This window comes from Poecilia mexicana, unplaced genomic scaffold (assembly GCF_051168715.1).
Source record: "Poecilia mexicana isolate PSO_F unplaced genomic scaffold, ASM5116871v1 scaffold_9, whole genome shotgun sequence".
In the NCBI taxonomy this organism is placed as follows: domain Eukaryota; kingdom Metazoa; phylum Chordata; class Actinopteri; order Cyprinodontiformes; family Poeciliidae; genus Poecilia; species Poecilia mexicana.
The window spans coordinates 33,783,096-33,803,089 of NW_028263378.1; the positions used below are offsets into that span (position 1 = coordinate 33,783,096).

General features: G+C 39.5%; 2 protein-coding genes and 1 long non-coding RNA gene across 4 annotated transcripts in view; 2 read left to right on the forward strand and 1 right to left on the reverse strand.

The window, feature by feature from the left end:
* The window catches only part of npdc1b (neural proliferation, differentiation and control, 1b), a 36,359-nt gene extending 35,140 nt beyond the window's left edge, over positions 1 to 1,219 (forward strand). Inside the window, exon 10 of one of the 2 annotated variants that reach the window (XM_088009184.1) lies at positions 722 to 1,219. In XM_088009184.1, coding sequence (XP_087865310.1) covers positions 722 to 860 — 139 coding nt within the window. In that variant the 3' untranslated portion in view covers positions 861 to 1,219. The remainder of the gene's footprint in view (positions 1 to 721) is intronic. The other variant, XM_088009185.1, reaches the window with a different exon arrangement.
* Positions 1,220 to 5,556: 4,337 nt separating this feature from the next.
* On the reverse strand, positions 5,557 to 6,817 carry LOC106910004 (alpha-(1,3)-fucosyltransferase 7). The gene has a single exon (XM_014976559.2). It carries the CDS (start codon positions 6,765 to 6,767, stop codon positions 5,721 to 5,723), a length of 1,047 nt encoding a protein of 348 aa, XP_014832045.1. The 5' UTR covers positions 6,768 to 6,817; the 3' UTR covers positions 5,557 to 5,720.
* Positions 6,818 to 10,201: 3,384 nt separating this feature from the next.
* On the forward strand, positions 10,202 to 13,550 carry LOC148157799 (uncharacterized). The gene is made up of 2 exons (XR_015764344.1): positions 10,202 to 10,990; positions 12,027 to 13,550. It is a non-coding gene; the product is annotated as an uncharacterized LOC148157799 (long non-coding RNA).
* Positions 13,551 to 19,994: the final 6,444 nt, after the last annotated feature.

The window sequence follows — 19,994 nt, forward strand, 5'->3', positions numbered from 1 at the left end:
AGAGATTTAATGTCTGATTGTCTTTATTATCTTTGAACAGTGAATAGTTGGAGCAGTTAGCCTGGCTAGCTGCTAACAGTCGTATCTCTCAGGCTGATGTTGCGGTGCATCTCTAGTAAAAACACAAATGTCTTCATCCTGCTGAGTCCTCACTGAGAAAAGCTTTTTAAAGTGTGACTATTCCTACTGCCACCATTCTTAAATATAGATGTTCATTTTAAATGCTAAATTTAAGCTGCCCAGATTAAAATATTATTGACCCCAGAAACATGTTCATCACGGCTGCAGGAGGAACAAAGTTGAAACCGAACATGAAGTTGAAAATCAAACATTCTTTTTTTGCAGTTGTTTAGATTTTCTCTGTTTTCAGAGAAAACCAGAGAGTACCCAGGTTCCCTCTAGCTCTACAGAGAGGTGTTTGGGTTGATGACCCCAATACAGCGAACAATCAAAGCATGACCAAACTGAATTGACACAAAAACACGTTGGGATTTTTCTGACTGTTGCTTTGTGGACTCAGCAATCTGACGACTGAATGAATATTCATTAAACACTTCTAGTGCTTAGACATTTAGATATATTTAATATAGCTGTCTTGTTTCAGTGATGTGTTTGAATAGAACTGTGTTTTGTAAAGCTGCTATGAGCACTGTTACCCCCCAACCTCAGATCGATGTTCTCTGCCTTTCCTTTGCTAAAGACGAGCTCCTCTGCTCCACAGGCTCACATGTCTGAGTCTGGAGGTTCCTGCCTGCCTCTTTGCATCTGCTCCGGCACAGAGCTCAGTCAGGATGGGCACCAGAGACACTTTGAGGCAGGAATCTGGAAATGAAGCCTTGGCTCTGTCTTATCATCGGTGAAGATGTGAAGGAGCTCGTCAAATACACAAACCCCTCCAGCAGACATGTGGTTTATCCAGATTGACAGAACTTGTGGAGCAAAACAGACAGTTCATGGGGCATGCAAAGCAAAGATCAAATTGTCATGTTGCATTTTTATTTATTTTTATGGTCTTTTTTTCCCCTCTGCTGAAAGCTAAACACAAATCCCTGCTGATTTCTCTTTAGGTTCTTCTCCTCCAGATTAACAATTCTGTAAAGGAGCCTTAGAACAATACAAACTGTCTTTGGCCTCTTTATTTGTTCTCTGTATGTTTAGCTTGCATGTGCATATATCAAAGCTGTAATAAAATAAATATTTATAAGGTCTTAAGTGGAAACTGCTTTTGTCCTTTCATTTTTTGTAAGAAACAGATATGAATCTCCATTTGAACTGTGTCTAGGAAACTATTTAGTCACGTGTAAAGGGAAAAGTAAATCATACACACCCTTCATACACAGGCTGGATGTGTGTTTTTAGTCCATGAAGACTCACATCCAGCTGAGCGTCTGAGATGATCTGGATTACCAGTCTAGTCTGATCCCACCTCTCAGTGAGTTCAAGAAGAAACCAAGAAAAAAAAAACGATGAGGGAATTTGGGGGATGTTAATATTGTATTCTGTTGTACAACACACATTAAAAATACCAACAAATATTGTTGTATTCTTGTAGGATGGGATTTTGCTGGCCCTACATGGAAATGTGTGGAAGTTCGTGTGTTTCTTATTGCAGACAGTGGCCAGAATGCAGCATATGGTGAACAGAAGGGAAATGTTTACAGAAGTGTATAAGAATATGTAATAATGGTGGAAATGCCATAATTATTAATATAACTGTGTTAGCAGATGCATTGTCTGCAGTTTCAAAAAGTCTGTCAGTTTAAATCACTAAGAATTTATTCATTTCCAACAAGCAGCTATAGGACACGTCTGCTAGGAGAAGGAATTACTGCTGAAGGTACCACAGAACCTCACTTCAAAGTATCCTGAACCACCTTAAAAACATGCCGACAAATCATACAAAACTGTTAAAGCTATGAAATATATCAACAAATGAACAAAGACAATCATATGTAGCACAGTTTGGGTAGGTCTTCATTTGTTTTGGCATTTTTTGTATTTTTCTGCAAACCAAATTTTAAACCTGGCATGAAAAAGAATATTGGCTTGTGTTAGAGTTCATGCAGCTTCAGTGCATATGCCCAAGAACAAAACATTCAGCTGCTTACTGCAACATTTCATAGGAATGACTGAGATGGTGTAGTTTGTTATACTCTTATTATGATAAGAGTATAACAAACTAGTCAAGTTTCTCTCAAGTAAAAAAAATAAGCCAGTGAGCATTTTAAAAAGCAAACATTTTTAGGGAAACCTTAAGTAAATATGTGAACAAAGATTGAATTCTGTTTAGCTGAGGTACAGCAACAAGCACAGATTTAAAAGTGGAATGTGTTGAATATTTTTGACGAGTCAAAAATATCATCTGGTTCATTTTTCAGGGGAATAACTTGGAACAGACTAATGACAGCTGACAAATCCCATAAAACCTAAAACGTGACTGCTTACGCCATGGTAAATCTAATGTACCACACAGATTCTCAAAGTGTTATGATCAAATTAAATACTGTCATTATGTGAAGTACCAAAAGGGCACTATCATAACACAGGGACTGATGCATATTCAGCTGTTATAGAGGGGCCTGGAGGAGCAGAAAAACAGTCGACTTTTTGTCAACAACTAAGCAGAGCTGAAATCCAGGTGGAAGGTTGTTCAATAGCTTCACAGTAACTGAAGGAAATCTGTAAGTTAGCAAGCAGCGCTTGGAGGCCTGATTATCTGACAAGACAGATCGGATGGCGGTCAGGGAGCTGAACTCTGCCTGCTTTATGCATACATGAGCTATGAGGAGGATTCTGTGTCATACTGTCGAAAGGGAAAAATAGCTGCATTGCTGTTTTAATCTGACTCTTGAACCACATGTTTTGTTTTATTTCACTACCTTGAACGGTGTATAAGCTGATGCTAACCCTAACCCTAGCCACCAATTACAGCTACAAAGTAATATTGTGACTGCAGCAAAGCACACTGTTTTATTATGGCATTAAAAGATTTTGTGATGATGGTTCTGGAGGACCCAAAAGCAGGCATAGGGATGCAGAAGTAGAGCAACAACAAAAAAATTCAACACAAAAATAAATTTACAAAAACCAGTCCCAAAACCCAAGAGTTCAAAAATCTAAACTTACAATAATGAAACCAATTAAATCTAAAAATAAATCAGAAGGAGTATGAAGCAGGATAGAGCAGAACGGGCAGATTAACTAATAATGAACAATGAAAACTGGTTAATTTTGTACTCTTATATTGAGGGAGGAATAGAATGACATTGAATGCAGATCAGGGAGAAAACAGGCAGACTATGGGAAGGTGAATTAGACACAAAGAATTACAAACCAAGGGGAAAGGGCTAACAATGATCTGAGAGAAATAAATCAAAATGCATATGGAACCAACCAACAAGAAGAAAAAAAAAGGAAAACCATGGATTATTTTTCGTATGATTTGCATTAGTCCAGCATATCAGCCCCATGACCCCAAAAACAAAACAAAAACAAATATAAGACATTGATAATATGGTTGTAATGGATCAAGAATAATACATACTGTTGAAAGGCTCTGAGTGTTTATAAATTAATAATAATAATAATAATAATAATAATAATAAATTTAATTTATAATGCACTTTTCATTAATAAAAATCTCAAAGTGCTACATGGTTCATCTAAAAACATAAAATCAACAATCAAAAACAATTAAAAAAAAGACTGTTAAATAAAAGAGAAGGCTTGTCTAAAGAGCAGGGGTCCCCAAGCTACGGCCCGCGGGCCGGATCCGGCCCGCCTCCTCATTTGGTCCGGCCCCCTGAACAATACCAGAGAGCATTCAGTGTTGTTTTTCATATATATGTGGATTTTTCTTCAACCACCAGGGGGGCTCTTGAGCAGATATGAAACTTAGTTTCCCTCAATGGAATATATACTAGTCAGTACCAGTCACCGTTTCGCTCACGGTTTTTTTCCATTTGCATTCTGGGTAAAAATCTATCTACAAACACGAATATGTCGTCGGCAGTAATCCAGCCCCCCCCCTGGCTAACAATGATCTGATTGCGGGGCTCTCAAAAAGAGAGCCCCGCAATCAGATCATTGTTAGCCCTTTCCCCTTGGTTTGTAATTTCTTTGTGTCGTGCCTTTTAGTTCTCCCAAAATTACTTCCTGTCAAAGTATGCTGGATGGGCGGTTCAGCTTGGGACAAGACTTGGTCAGCTCATCCAGGGGTCATTGGGAGGCTGCTGCTGTTCCTCTGGCCTTTGTGTGGGTTACTCAGTTTGGAGAAGTCTGTCACTGCCAGGGCCTTTTATCAGCTCCTCTGTTAAAGTCAGGCCCTGTCAGGGACAAGCATTGCTGTTTGGAAAATAAAAAAAAAACTTCCTGCGTTGAAGTTTTACTCTCAATACGGTGACCCTGTGTCCTCATCTGTCCTGATGGCCTTTATGTTGGTGCTTGTGATACATGTAGTATTCTCATGGTTCATATCTACAATAAAAATGTAAAGGACTGTAGACAGTGAAGAGGAAAAATTGTCCTTATTTTTATACTGTTTAGTTTTTCTGTTTGAGAAAATGTAGATTGCTTTAGTGATTTGCAGTAAAACTAGATTCATACTAACCTGATATGAATTCAAGTTTTTCAAATGTTTAGACTCTGAGAAGCAACAATATACTGATATATTTATGTCAGTAAATATATAGTGACAGGGATGTTGTAGCCTAATTTGACATAGCTGTGCCAGGTTGCCTCAGGATCTGCTGAACATTTTAAAAAATTGTGGCACATGAGCATCACAACTTAAAGACAACATTCATACAGAATTTGCCACTTTAGAATAATTTAGGCAATTGCTAGTACTGGAATATTGTAGAAATAAAATAAAATAATAATAATAATGTTCTTTAATCTCATGCTGCACTATGCAGATGTTCTGTCTGCATTCATGAAAGCTTAGTCACTTAAGCATCCTAAATTCTGGAAGTGGTTCCAAACAATAATAAGTCTGATTAATAATTAATCAGACTTTCTGATTAATTAATAAACAATGCCGCTCTTGGGAACACTTAAAAGTTGTGCATAGTGTAGCGTTTCTTAACGGGGGCGGTACCACCCCCAGACCACCGGGACGCTCCGTCTCGCTTCTGGGTTTGCCTGGCTATTTTTCCAGCCAGCAAACCATTCCGCCACCCAGTGGTCCTTTTTCAGACCACCTAGTCTCCTGTACCGCTCAAAAATGCACAATGTGTCTATAAATAATTTTAGGATATTATAAGTGCTGAGATCTACCGTTTTCCACCGAACTAACGTATTTGCCACTTCGGCACAGTGAGAAACGTCAGAGGATAAAAACACTAGACTCAGAGCAAAACTCAGATGTCCCAGCTTTTACTAGCATGTAAACGCACCATCTACACACAAATCTGGGAGCTTCCCCGAAGCGTGAAATGAGTCTCAAACTACTTGTGCACTCGTAACCAGATCTGTGTGTAAATGCAGTTTTGTGTGTGTGTACCAGGTGACTTGTGTGTACTTTTTCAACATTTATAGGCGTAGGAGAAGGTTTATTTTATTTTCAAGGTTTATAAATCCAGTATTACATATGCACAGATATTTTTACACACACACAAATCCCTTTACGCATGAACAAATCTTTTTACACACACAGATATTTTGAGACCATTTTCACTCCATATGCATCTTCCTGCAGTCAGCCAGCAGTGTTAGGAGTATCAACTGTTAACCCAGCCATCCAGGTCCTGGTAAACCTTCCTGGTTGGTAAACTGGGGTACTTAAGGCAGATCTGACAGAGTCTTTCTCTCCAGTCGGTGTAGGTTTTAATCCTGTGTGTCTTGTGCCACTTGAAGTACTCCTCATAGGCTTGCTTGTCTGCAGCCACATGATTCAGGTAAGCAGCCAGTTCTACTATACTCTTAAAATCAGCTACATGGATGAAGGAATGAGGCGGAGCCACTTCCTCATAGGTGGGCCTGCTAGGGCCAAGAACTACTGGAATGGTCCCTGCTTGGAATGCATTCCTCCACAGCTTCTCACTGATATAGTCTTTTGCCTCTGAGTTTTCAAAAGACAAGTAGAACAGACATTTTGAGATGGTGGGCAGCAACCGATCGTCTGGGAGAGGCTTCTTCTTCCACTTTCCATACACCTGGATGGGGATGTACTTCTGCAGACTTTGGTAAACATCAACACGGGTCTGGTTGGGCTTGGATTTGCTAACCACCCAGCTTGCAAAGCAGGAACGGTTTAAAGCACTTTGAAAGCCTTGCATTCCAGCTCCTGGAAGGGTTTCTCCATAAGGAGTGGTAACATCCGCGTCCCGTCTGTAGCTCATCGTCCAATTAAAGACACCGTTAAGCTGCTTGACATTTGCATTATTGACTGGAGGCTCCATGGATAGCCACACCCAGCCCTGGGCCGATGGCCGAGGCAAGTGCATTGGCAGAGCTGACGCAGCGTTGCTTAACTCCTGGTGGTGGAATACAACCACATCTGCAGTTGGGTAGGCGGATCTGTCATCAGTGAGGAAACAGTGGCCAATGCCGTACATCTCCAGACATTTGTTCCCACTGAGACTGTAGGACCGTCCGAATGGCCAGTGCCACAACAAGATGCTGAGATTCCTCTGTGAAGCAGGCGCAGGGTACTGCTGCACGTGAAGCATCTGGATGACCAAGCTGTGATAAACCAGCAGTGGGAGGGAGCTCATGAGGAGGATGACAGCGAGGAGCAACAATGGCCTGAGCCCACATGCCACCATGGCTGCTGAGTGTGATCCACGTTGAAAGGTCACAATTTACTGCAATGGAACACTTGAATGGAAGGAAGAGTGAATCAGAGAGATTATATTCTCACATGTTCATTGATGCTTAAACAGCACAGTAACCTATATCAACAACAGAAACTTCCATGCTACTGACCAGTAGCATGGAAGTTGTGTCAGCTACCACAGTCAGTGGTAGCTGACACAACCAATCTGTTTCGGACAACAAATGATTCTGGTTATCAGTTTGTGCTGGATCCGGTGTCACCCCTGCTGTCTTTTACTTACATGTTTTCATTATTGGTGCTGCTAATTAAACACTAAAAAGAGCTGAATAGATTGAACAGTGGAAACATGACGTATCTTGGTTATTTTGATCTAAGAGCGCATTTCTTAATTTTCCTTATTGTGTGTCACACCAAGACCAACTGTAAAATGAAACTGACAGGTTACATATGTGATACTTGCTCACAGCTGTTTTTCATAAAAACCCTTAATTTAAAACAGACACACAGAGTAACAGCTTCCAGAACTAAATCTATAGCTAAGCTATTTTTTGTTGGTAAATAAAATCAAGAGTTTTGTGGAAACAATATGGCTTACCTTCCAGAGACGGCAGTAGGCGCCTTGCTGGCAGATCATAGCGTTGTCCTCCTCTGGTAGAGGAAATCCTGCCTACAGAGACTTTTTGACTCATCTTTTGCTTCACCCTCTCAGTTTCTCGTGGTGTACCCGTCTTTTTACATCCTCCATATCTGGTCAACAACACTGAGTGTCACAGTCTTTTCAGGACATTTCCTATTTTTGTATTATTTTGTATACTGTGAATTCTTAGTTCTTTTCTCTAGTCATCTTTTATTTTTGGTTTGTCAGGTTCATAAGTTTAATATTAGTTTTCCATCTACTGACTTCCTCATCCATGTTAGTATTTCCTCTGTTTACCAGATTCCTCTGTAATTAGTTAGTGTGTTTCACATTCTCAGTCACTCCATGGGACCGCTTGGCTCTCAGCTGCAACAGATCAGTTCTTCTGATCACCTCTTTTCTGCAGTTTTACCATTGACTTTGTAGTGTTTGAAAACAGGTTATATCTTTATATCTCAGTATCACACAAAAGCTGAGGCGTTTGCTATGAGTGAAGTAGAGTCTGGAGTCTGGACACACAAATGGACTTTTTGGAATGACCTGGAATGCATCACAGCACAAAAAACATTGAGTTTGAAGAACATGTTTACCTATGGATTCAGTTTTCCTGAAGGCACGAGGAAGATTCCAGAGGCACAAGGGGACAATGTGGCATAGGATCCAAACAAGATGTCAATATGGAATAAGTGATTGTTATAATATGCTCGTGTTGGAACACAGGTGCTGGGGGAAGCTCTATAAAGATGGACACTGTCCAGAGACCAAGTGGGTCTTTATTGGCTTTGTTGGTATGACCAGTTTCTAAATTCTCATTAACTCTCTAATGTTTAACTAACATTAATCTATGCATTTTGGGCTTGCTTAACCTGCATATGCATTAGTTAATAACTGTACTTACTTATTTAAGTCTGTCTTACAGAGTCTTCACTTATGCATCCCACAGAGGCACATTACAGACAACCCCAAAAATATACTTAAACTTTAACTAATTTATTGTTGAATTCTTGGGTTATCTGATTACTCTCTGGTTGTCTTCCCAAGTTTTCTGTTCTCTCCATTGCTTCTCTGCTTTGTATTTGTTTCTGTGGTATTTGTGCAATTTATTTTCCTCGCTATGTCAACATAAACCTAACCCTGCCTTCTCTCTGCATTTGAATCCTCACTGTCCAAACAAAATGACATTATGTGAATTAGGGTTGCAACGATCAGGTTTTTTGCTGCCGATTCCGATAGTATAAATGATACTAAGTGATCTGGAAAAATTAATAAATGATCTGGCAATAAATTTACCTAACTTAGACATAAACATGCAAAATACTTGCAGGAACAATACAGCAGCTACTCAGTCAAAAAGACAACTGAAAAATCTGCAATCAGTAAAATAATATTTAACAGTAAGGCTCTCAGTTCCATAAATAAATAAATCTGCCTATATCAAATAATGTCAAGTAATAAAGGAGACATTCATTCAAAGTCAAATGCAGGTTGCATTAAAATAAACAATCCTAAATTACTAAGTCAAAACTTCCTGATAGCATGGCTAGCTGATTCACGCTGGTTCTGATTGGTTGTTTCTGACCAAATTCTGCAGAACACAGGGAGGAGGCAGAGAAGGTCGATTATTTTCAGAGATTATCTGTCTTAGGTTAGGACAGCGAAAATTTTAATACATATCTAAGATTTTTTTTTTTTTTTGCTGTTTGTGTGAGAGTTCACTGCGGGTGGAGCAGAAACGGAGCTCCATCTGTGAAATATTACCACCAGTAGCGGGTAGCGGCGGTTCAAGAGCGAGAACAGAACCAGCGACTTACACTGTTAGCTCGAAGACTTGAATTATTTTTCATTATTTGTTTAACTTTCTGACCGTCATGCTCTTCCAGGTGAGTGTTGGTAGTTGTGCGCTGCTTTACCTGCCGCTCTGGATGTCCTTTTGTTCCTGCATTGAGCCTCGATGTAGCCAAACTCCGTCAAGTGCTTGTTTTTTAAATGCCATATTATATTTGTTGTGTTGATGCATTTTGACGTGTTTCAATCTCGAGGTAATTTTCCGCCGCAACACGCCAACGTCCCCATTCACTCTCAGAGCGTTAGAGTTCCACATGACAGGATTGGCGCTTGCGCAGTGTGAAGGAAAGAGGAGGTGAGCTGCACAGACAGGCAGTGAGGTGAGATAAATGTGATCGGCAACAAGAGACAGTGATCGGCTATCACCGATCATACACTTTAATGGAAATCAGCCGATTATGATTGGTGGCCAATCGATCAGCACACCTCTAATGTGAATATTTGTTTTCTGTACAGCTATTTTAAATTTGTGTTATTTGGTTTTTCTATCTATTAATCGTGTTATTACATACAGTGGTATGAAAAGGCTTTGGCCCCTTCAGTTATGCTGTTTTTGGCTTTTTTCCACTTAAATTTTCACATTTTTCAAAGTTTAATAACAGAAAAAGACAGAGTAAATACAATACAAATGTTTTCAATTGAGGACTTGGTTTACTAAAGGTTATGCATTACTTGTGATTTGAATTCTCTGTGTGTTTATTTGAGGTTTTCTGTGTTTATTTAGATCTGTGTTGTTCTGTCTCCTCCCTCATTTTTTCCCCAGGTGTGTCTGATTAACCTCTGTGTATTTAAGCCCACCTGTTGTCTTTGTTGTCGGATCCTTGTCGTGTTTATCCCTATAACGCCAAACGTATCATATGTGATACATGAATTTTTAAGACCTCCAAATGAGCAGTGTGACATTTTTTCCCCTAAAAAACCCGATGTATATGTAACAAGTTTAGAAAATGTGCTTTAATTTATTTTTATAATGTTTGAAATTTCACCAAATCCTGATTAATACTGAAGAATCCCATTTTTTTGTTATATTTTAAGGATTGTATTATTTTATTTATTTTGGTGAACACTACTACCTGTACTGTTGCTTTAAGAGAGTGTTCTATGACATCATTACTGTACTACCCTCAGTTGGCGCTAGGCTGCCTGAGGAGAGGTAGGAAAGTTTCTTTGCTCTTGGTTAAGTTCATGGTTTTTTTGATATTTGTAAAATAATTGAAAGCACATGCAGCTGTGAATGTTTATGTTTTAATACATACATTTCTTTTGACAAGTTAAGAAAATTTTGTTGTAAATATTAGAGCTGATATTGTTATTAGTTAGTCACAGGGTTTCTCCATGTGCTTATCTGCTGGGGGAATTCCGACTCCTGTGTGTGGAAGAGCTGCATGTTAAAGGGCTTTTTGTATTTCTATTTGTGCAGGGCTCTGCCAGCAACCTGCATTAAACAACAACCAGCAACTCCAGTGGTCTGACTCCCTTCTTGGTCTGAACACAACGCAGAATACATCGAGGTTAAACGTCTGTATAAGACTAGATTATTGGTTAAAGAACACTAGTAATATACACCGGTTACATATACAATTAGACACATGTAGTGCACTGATAATCCAACAGGGGGTAGTAACTTTCTCACCAGAGGCCTTTCCACTGATACTACAAGACTGCCATGGCAAAGGACTGGGACACATGCGGTTTCAGTAGGAAAACTTTGCCAATTTTAGAAGGTTAAGGTAAGAAAAATTTTTTTTGTTTTGGGGTGAACTATCAATAGGAACACTTACTGAGTTGATGCAATGTAAAATTACTTAGTATTTTATCATAATTTTTTTGTAAAACCGTGTTGAAAAGTGATGTATCAAATTTGATACAGTGGGTCAGTTAACTAAAAAAATCAGTCATTTGTCTTTTTTTATTGTACTTCATGTATTTTACATCACATCAACCAATGTTAAGGAAGAAATATATCTAAAATAGTTAACTTTGGAAAAAAGTTGGCTCTCTCTTCCTTTAGATGCCAGGTTCTCTCGGCGGGCCACGTGTAGCCACAAGGAAACAACAATGCGTGTTGACGTCACAGAATTACAGAGTTTAATCCAATATAAGACAATGCATAAACTTACACCAGAAACTGCAGAACGACGGAGACATACATTCATTTACCTGACATAAATGGAAAAGAAAGAAAGAAAGCAAAGACGTGCAAAGACATCTTTGGAGAATTGCAAGAGCAAATCTAATTTGTTACTTCTGTGTAGAAAGTTTTATCCTCTTGTATTTAATTTATTCAAATAAGGCGTATCTTTGCTCCTCCAACCAGGAGCTATCTCTGACCCTCTATCTGAAGCCTAAACCCCTGCCGTGTTTACGGCCTTTCACAGATGAGTGTGAAAAGCCAGAACTTCCACTGTATTGTTTTCTCACAGACAAAAGGCAGTTCAAACGATCCTAGCAAACCATCTGCTGGAACTACAGTTAAAATAAAGGTCAATAGGCCAGAATAAGTTACTGATTTAAAACCACAATTTAGGCCATTTGAATCAAGACATGTTAAGTTTTAAAACTAGCCTATTTTAAATTTATTTTCTCAACACCAATGTACAGTCTTTTTTTTCATATAAACTAATGACATGTTTGCATGTTCATAATTTGGTACATCTATAGCTTAAAAATAGATATGCAACTTGCACCTTTTGCTTATTTTCATTGAAAATCGACCAATTCAAAGATAAAATAAACACTGTTTTTTGTGCCTGTGTGTTTTTTTAGATGGCAAAAACATACACTGTTGAAGATATTCTGAATATGATTATGGATGGGAATTCAAGTGACATCGAGCAGCTAGGGGAGGATGAGGATGAGGAATGGACTCCTGCAAGGATTGAGGAACACCTACATAGCGGAGATGATGAAGAAGAGGAAAACCTTTCTTTGCATACCACCTGAAGAATGTCACGCTGTTGATGAAATCATGGTGGCTTTCAAAGGAAAATCACATCTACGGTGCTACATGCCAGGAAAACCTCACAAGTGGGGGTTCAAGATGTGGGGACGTGGTGGACAAAGTGGCTATCTATATGACTTTGATGTGTGCCAAGGGGGAGGAAATCTTGACCAAGAGAAATCTGATGTTGGTTCTACAGGAGATGTCCTGAAAATGACCTCAACCCTTCCAGCAGGAAAGAATCACAAAGTTTTTGCTGACAATTTCTTTACGTCAGTTCCATTGGTAGAGCACTTGAAACAAAGAGGAATCTACTACATAGCACAGTCCGAATGAACAGGGTGAAGAATTGCCAAACGATGGATGAGAAAGAACTGAAGAAAAAGGGATTACTGGATTTCAGAGTAAACCAGGAAAACAACATCATTGTGAGATGGTATGAGAACAAAGCTGTGAACCTGCTCTCTTCTTTTGTTGGTGTTGAACCACTGGGCAGTGTGAAGCGTTGGGATTGAAAAGCCAAAACCCACATAATGGTTCCCAGAGCGGCCATTGTTGACACTTACAACAGGTTCATGGGAGGCATTGACCTTCTTGATATGCTTTCTGCACTGTACAAGTTCAGCTTCAGATCCCAAAGATGGTACATCTACATTTGGTGGCACACCATCACAGTGGCAGTAATCAATGCATGTATCCGCTACAGAAGAGATCTGGAGAAACTGCATCCCAGGCAGAAACACCTGCCCCTGCGAAGGTTTCAGGCCTCTGTTGCCACTGCCCTCACAAGTGCACGAAAGGTCAAAAAGTGTGGCAGACCTTTGTCCTCTCTGGAAGCAACCCTTCCTAGGAGGAGGAAAACCACTGAGTTGCCCCCTGATGTGAGAAAGGATGGCCTCAATCATTTCCCAACATGGGAAACCCGACAGAGATGCAAGCCATGTGTGGGCCACTTTGCCCATGTGTTCTGTGAGAAATGCAGAGTGCATCTTTGTCTGAACAAGGACAGAAACTGTTTCCAAGCCTATCATAATGCAAAATAAAAAGATTGTGAGCCACAATATGTGTAGAAAATAACTGAAATATTATGTTCTCGAGACTGCCACCCTGCCAGTTCCATTGGTGGATTTGTTATTGCTGCATTGTTGTAGCACTTTTTATGTTTGGAATTAACAATTTATCTAAGTTATTTTATTATGTTTTTGTTTGTTCAAGAAAAAATAATTTTTGAGCATTGTGACCCGATGTATCAAATATGATACAAAATGAAACTCGTATATGGAAAATGATATTTGAAAAAAAACATTTGTTTGTTCAGAGGGACCAATAAAAGCTCCAGTTTCAAAGAATTGTAATTTTCTGTCAGTTATTTCATGGTGTGGGCTTTACAGGGTTAAATTTACTCAGGTTATCTTACTCTAATATTAAAAGGTGTTTAATTATCTAAAGCATTTGACAAAAACGAAGCAAAAACTGATTAAGTGTAGTTCAGTTTTTTTTCCACACCGTAAGAAGATAGGTGAAACCTTGGCTGCCCCTGCAGCACTTCCGGCTCATGCCACCCACTTTCACAAGTTGTAACCGACTTGTGAAATAGCTCAGGCACCTATTCTTTTTCAGAATTAGTGGCACTCTACATCATTACTGATTTATCTTCATGCATCTGCCCTTCCCTTTCCTGTTCTTGCTGCACTGCAGAGGGAGAGGGCCCTGAGTTAAACGACTGCTGAAAAACACAAACCACTGCACAACCACTGAAAGCAGCAGTTTAGCTTCAGGGTCTGCATGTATTTGAAATTCAGAACACAACAACATGATGGAGGAACTTTGCCTGTGTCCTGCAGCTACTCACTTAATTCCTGTGTCTTCTAAGGCCAGTGTTTCCCAACCCTGGTCCTCAAAGCTCACTGCCCTCCATGTTTTAGGTATTTCCTTGCTTCAGTCCAGCTGATTTCAATTGATGACTGATTAACAGGGATTTGCTGAACTGCAATCAGTTGAATTAGGCACATTAAAGCAGGGAAACCTCTAAAACAGTGGTTCTTAACCTGGGTTCGATCGAACCCCAGGGGTTCGGGGGAGCCTCTGCGGCAGAGGTAAAGACACACTTACGTAAAGTCGTGATGACGTCCCGCTTTGCCATCACTTGCTGCAGAGGATCACGTTACATTGCTGAGCCAATCAGAGCTGCGGAGGAGCACTGATTGAAGGAGCTCCACTCTCAGCATGGATTTGAACTTGTGTCTTTAATTACTTAAGCAAAACTCAGTTTTTACCAAATTCTGTAGTTTTCGGTGTACTTCTAAATCTGCTCCTTAGTCGCATCTTTTCGGGGTTGGTACTGCCTCCCCACGTCACGCCCCATGTAATTATATTTAGTAATATAATTACATTACTAAATCAGAATACCGCAAAGTCTTTATTATTTATTATACATTTTTCATTCTCTTAAGAATGTAGAGCTAATGGGCTCTTTGCACCTCAGCTTCCGCGTTCGGGGTAAAGCGGCTCGATTGTTTCCGATCCAATACAAACATCATTTACATTAGGTGCTTGCAGGGCTTGGCCAAGGTTTGTACATCGATCCGAAGCCCCAACAAGTCAGCTGGAGAAAGGTTTTAAGATGTTCGCCTCGTTATACATTCACTGACACGAAGGTGAGTTTTACTTAAACTTTGTGGCTAACATTAACGTTAGCTTATGCTAGTAGGCAATATTCTCGGACATTGTTCTTGTAAAATGTGCTATTTAAGTATCTAAACATTCTAACGGACAATGTATTTATCTTATTTTCAAGTATATTATGTGTGTTTATTGTCGTTAGTGTCACAGACTAACGGGGAGGTTACGGTTCGGACTTTTTACTTCCGAAGCCTGACGGAGCTCAACAAGCCTCATAGCTTGACAGTAGCGCAGCTCTGGTGTCAGAGATCTGGTTCAGCTGTTCAGGTTCAAAGTTGCTGCTTTTAGAAAAATATGACCGTGTTGCTTCATGTCTCCATGTTATTTCGTTTTATTACCTTTGCATGTTTCTTGTTCAGAGCTCAGATAGGACGGTGTTTACAGCAGGATGTACAGGCGGATCAGTTGCTCGGCTGTCTGGCTCTGGTCTGCTCTCTCGTTCCCATAAACTCTTTCAGGCTGAATACAGAAGTGATTCCATGGAAATAACTCAGGAGCCTCATTTATTTACCATCCGTATCCCCGGTAGTTTTAGGCTGATCCGGAGTGAAGTGAAGGCTGCAAACAGATATTTACAAGCCATCTTCTTAATTCAGGATCGCTTGGAAATTAACGAAAACTTAAAAGCCCATTATATTAGGAAGACAACAATGTTAATAGTATTGTTTTTTTGCATCTGAAATACGACTTAGTCTTTTCTACCAGTCATGGTAACTCAAAGCGGAAACAAATGAGCTGCATTAGCTCCTGGAGATGTAACGTCAACGCCTTAGGTGCAAAGAGCCCATTAAATGATCTAAACAAAACCTTAAAGTGGTTCCAGTTTCTCTCGATGGCCAACCTGTTGAAACTGTGGCAGATTTGGGTCGTTCCTGGACAGTCAGCTCGGCTTTGCTGAAAACACTGACTATATTTTGAAGAACTGTTCTCAGAGACTCTACCTTTTAAGAAGACTTAGTGATGACGGGGTGACCCAACTAGACTCTAGTTGGGTCACCCCTATGTCTTGAATTTGGGGGGAGGGGCATCACCTTTTATTTATCACTACAGAAGGGTTCAGTGAATGCGCATATGAAACTGGTGGGTTCGGTACCTCAAAAAAGGTTAAGAACCACTGGTCTAAAACATGTAGGACAGTGTGGCTTGAGGACCAGGGTTAGGAAAAACTACCAGTACTTGGTTTTCTTAATGTCTGTGGGCTTTCTTTTGAGGTTTTGATTTCCTGTGTTGTGTATCATGTTCTTATTTACCTAGGTCTTGTTGGTTCTGCTCTTAATTTGACCCTGAAAGCTTTGCCTTACCACAGGAGCTCTGTGTGGAGTCCTGCTGCCCTGTTCCATGCGATCTTCACCTTAACAGGTGTTCTATCAGATTATCATATGCTGTCAGAATAGCATACATGCACTGAGTACGCATGACTGTGCATGTGCGATAAGAAGTCAGATGACAATAAGGTTAGGGTTAGGTGTCTATGGTCAGAGGAGCTGTCAGTTCAGCATACGCAACAAGTTGTGACGAAAATAAGTCATTAAATTGTTTTCAATGATAACTAGACAGACAGACTGGCAACCTGTCCAGGGTGACCCTGCCTCTCACCAGGAACGTTAGCTGGAGAGGCACCAGCACCCCTCCCGACCCGACTAAGGGACAAGGGGTACAGAAAATGGATGGATGGATATCCATAACTAAATAGATATTCATGCATTGCTGTGGTTTCAAAGTGTATTTGAAACCACAGCAATGGATTTGGAGTTTCTGTTTTGGCAGTAGGTGACATGGATCTTGTTTTGTAGATGTCTTTTTTGCTGCCTCCATCCCAAATTGTTCAAGGGCTTAGCTGTTATGAGTGTGGTGTATTGAGAGTCAGTTGATTTCTGTATGTGTTTTATGAAATTTTAAATCAGGGTCGAAGGAGATCGGCGGCAATAACGAAACCAAACGCTGTTTCTGCTAGAATTAAATGTGCTCGATTTATTTCCCCACAGATTACAGCAAAAAAACATGCATCAAACACTGTTACTGCTAGAACAAATATGCTCGATTTATTTCCCCACAGATTACAGCAAAAAAACATGCATCAAACACTGTTACTGCTAGAACAAATATGCTCGATTTATTCCCCACAGAATACAGTACAAAACACTCTATGACTAAACACGTGAAGCTCGATTATAATATGGTCAAAATGAAAACTTGCCTAATAATTCTGCACACAGTCCATTCTCTTAATTTCTTTCTTTCAAACTTCAAGGGTTCTTTCTTGGCATAACTTGATTTATTTTTTTCAAAGTGTATTTGAAACCACAAACCCAGATGCTCTGCATCCCCAGAACCAAACGAGGAGAAGCAACCTTCAGCTTCTATGCACCACAAATTTGGATCAAACTTCCAGAAAACTGTAAAACAGCTGAAAGACTGGGTGCCTTTAAATCTCAACTTAAAACTCATCTGTTTAGAGTTGCTTTTGGCTAAATTAGGATTAGAGTGTGGGTTTTGATGTCTTCGATGTTTTGATGTTTTTATATTTTTATCTTTACATTTTATCTATTTATTAATTTATTTTAAATGGCGTTTTAACTAAAACTCTGAGGTGTGAGAATCCTTGTCAAATGGCGTTTTGACTAAAAATCTGTAAATTCTGTCCTGTTAGGCTACGGGGCCTGGATAATACCTGTGTTAAATGGACGGCGTAGTCCGGCGACGACAGGAGCTTAAATTCTGTAACAAAAGTATGTTTTTATCTTTTTTTTTTAATCTTTTTTTTTCAAAATCTTTCTCTTTCTTACTGTTTATTCAATGTCACATGCTGTTCTTATTTTTTCTTTAATTATATAAAGCACCTTGAAATGCCTTGCTGCTGAAATGTGCTATACAAATAAAATTTGATTGATTTGATTTAAAGCAGGTCTAGCTTAGCCTACTTAACCGCTAAGTCAGGATGCCATACAGCTGTTAATAACAAAGTGTATGATAATCTACGTCATGATTCTATGTTGCTGATTAAATAAAATCATGTGGTAATGACTGTGTATACTTGTCTGAAAGATATAGCCGTCAGTTCGTGCTAAACGTATGACCGGTTGCGTGCTGCCTGAGAACACTGAGGCGTCTGGCCTCAATGTTTTCAGATGTTAATGGCTTTGCTTTGTTGGTTGGGAATCTGCCTGGCTATTTTGGGTTTCTGTTTCGGCAGTAGGTGACATGGATCTTGTTTTGTAGATGTCTTTTTTTCTGCCTCCACCCCAAATTGTTCAAGGGCTTAGCTGTTATGAGTGTGGTGTATTGAGAGTCAGTTGATTTCTGTATGCCCAACCCTCCCTCATTAAATAAAGACATATCAGTTGATATGTTTATATTCAATAAGCATTCAATTTATACTGGAGTTTGAAAATATGCATAAAAATAATATGGTCAAAATGAAAACTTGCCTAATAATTCTGCACACAGTCCATTCTCTTAATTTCTTTCTTTCAAACTTCAAGGGTTCTTTCTTGGCATAACTTGATTTATTTTTTTTTGTGAGTAGATGCAGATCTCTGTGGTAGCTGGTGGTAGATTTCTTGTCAGTGGTGAGGACTCTGAGTCTGTGCATGTGCTTTTTATAGGGCCTAAAACCCAGGCCCCATTTGAATAGGTGCTGTTGTTGGGTTAAGGGTCAGGCTTAGGACTAAGGTGTGAATTGAGAGTTGGGTTTAGAGTAATAGTCAGGGTCAGGTTGTAGAAAGGAATGAAAAATGTATTCATGTCAATGTAAAGTCTCTGAAGACAGACAGACAGACATACTGTGTGTGATTTTATTTTCAGTTTTGCTGCTAAGACTGAGTTTCAGCCCTGACTGTTTATTCATACCCTATCATTTAATAAATAGCCTGCTGTAAGTTGGTCTTTAATTGTGAACTAAAATACTATAATAAATTGTAAAAAAAAAAAATAAAAAAAAATCACACTTTGCCATATGATCTCTGTACCTCTGGTTAGTGCTTGGAAGGCACCACCTCATCACAAATGCATAGCTGTGAGTCCTGCTGTAAGAGCATTTTGGTAAAATAATTTAAAAAGCAGATATCGCATTGTTGTTCATCTGTGTTTTCTGTATAGTTATTTTGGGGTTTTCTAAAGTCCTGTTTCCCTGAGTCTCTGTGTTGTCCTGTCAGCCCCTGATTGTTCCCAGGTGTGTCTTGTTCCCTTGATTACCCTGTGTGTATTTAAGTTCACCTGTTGTCTCTGTCTCTCATCAGATCCTAGTCTAACGTCAGTTGTCGTTTGGACATCCGTCTTACGTCAGTTGTTGTTTGACGTCTATGCGCTCCAGTAGAACTGTGAAGTCCTGGATAGCGTTAGCTCTCGTTTCCAACCCTGTGTATCAGTTGCTACCGGTCTTTAGCTGTGTGCTAATCTCTCTGCTGTGCTGCCTGTGTTGGACTGTTTTGAGCCTTCATCATTAAACTCTTAAACATCGTCATAATTATCTAGGTCTCTGCGTCACTCCTCACCACCTACCACTCCTTATGACAATTGTGACTGCATACCTTTGCAAAAGTTATATTGTATGCTGCTGGCTCATGTACAGACCTTCAGTTGTATCCTAATTCTAAAATGATCCTCCACATTTAAAATCCATAATAACCAAATTCTATTGTACATCAGATATCTGATTGGTCCATATGTTACTACCAGAGCACTTTGCTGGAGGTTTACTGCTGGTTCCTGGATGTTCTTATTGTAGAGTGGGAGGCAACCGGCTCCCAGTTTGTTTGCTTTTAAGAGTAAAACTTTACTTTTAAATGATACTGCCTGTTAAGATTAGCTACAGCCTCAAAATCTTAATAGCATACATTTTTGATTTTCCAAAATATCTTCCCTTACAAAAAGTCCAGCATCTTGAGGAATCCAGAAATGTACAGTAGGGCTATAGTGTGAATGCTCTAGTAATTCACAATATTATCAGTAATTATCACTACTCACAGCGTTGTTTAGCTGCTAGTATATTTCTATAGTGTTATTGTCTGTTTTACTCTTAATGTGGTTAGTTTTTGTTGAGAATGAGAATCTCAATCAATGAATCATAATTTGTATTGACACACGGAGCATAAAATCAGCCAAGAAAAGCA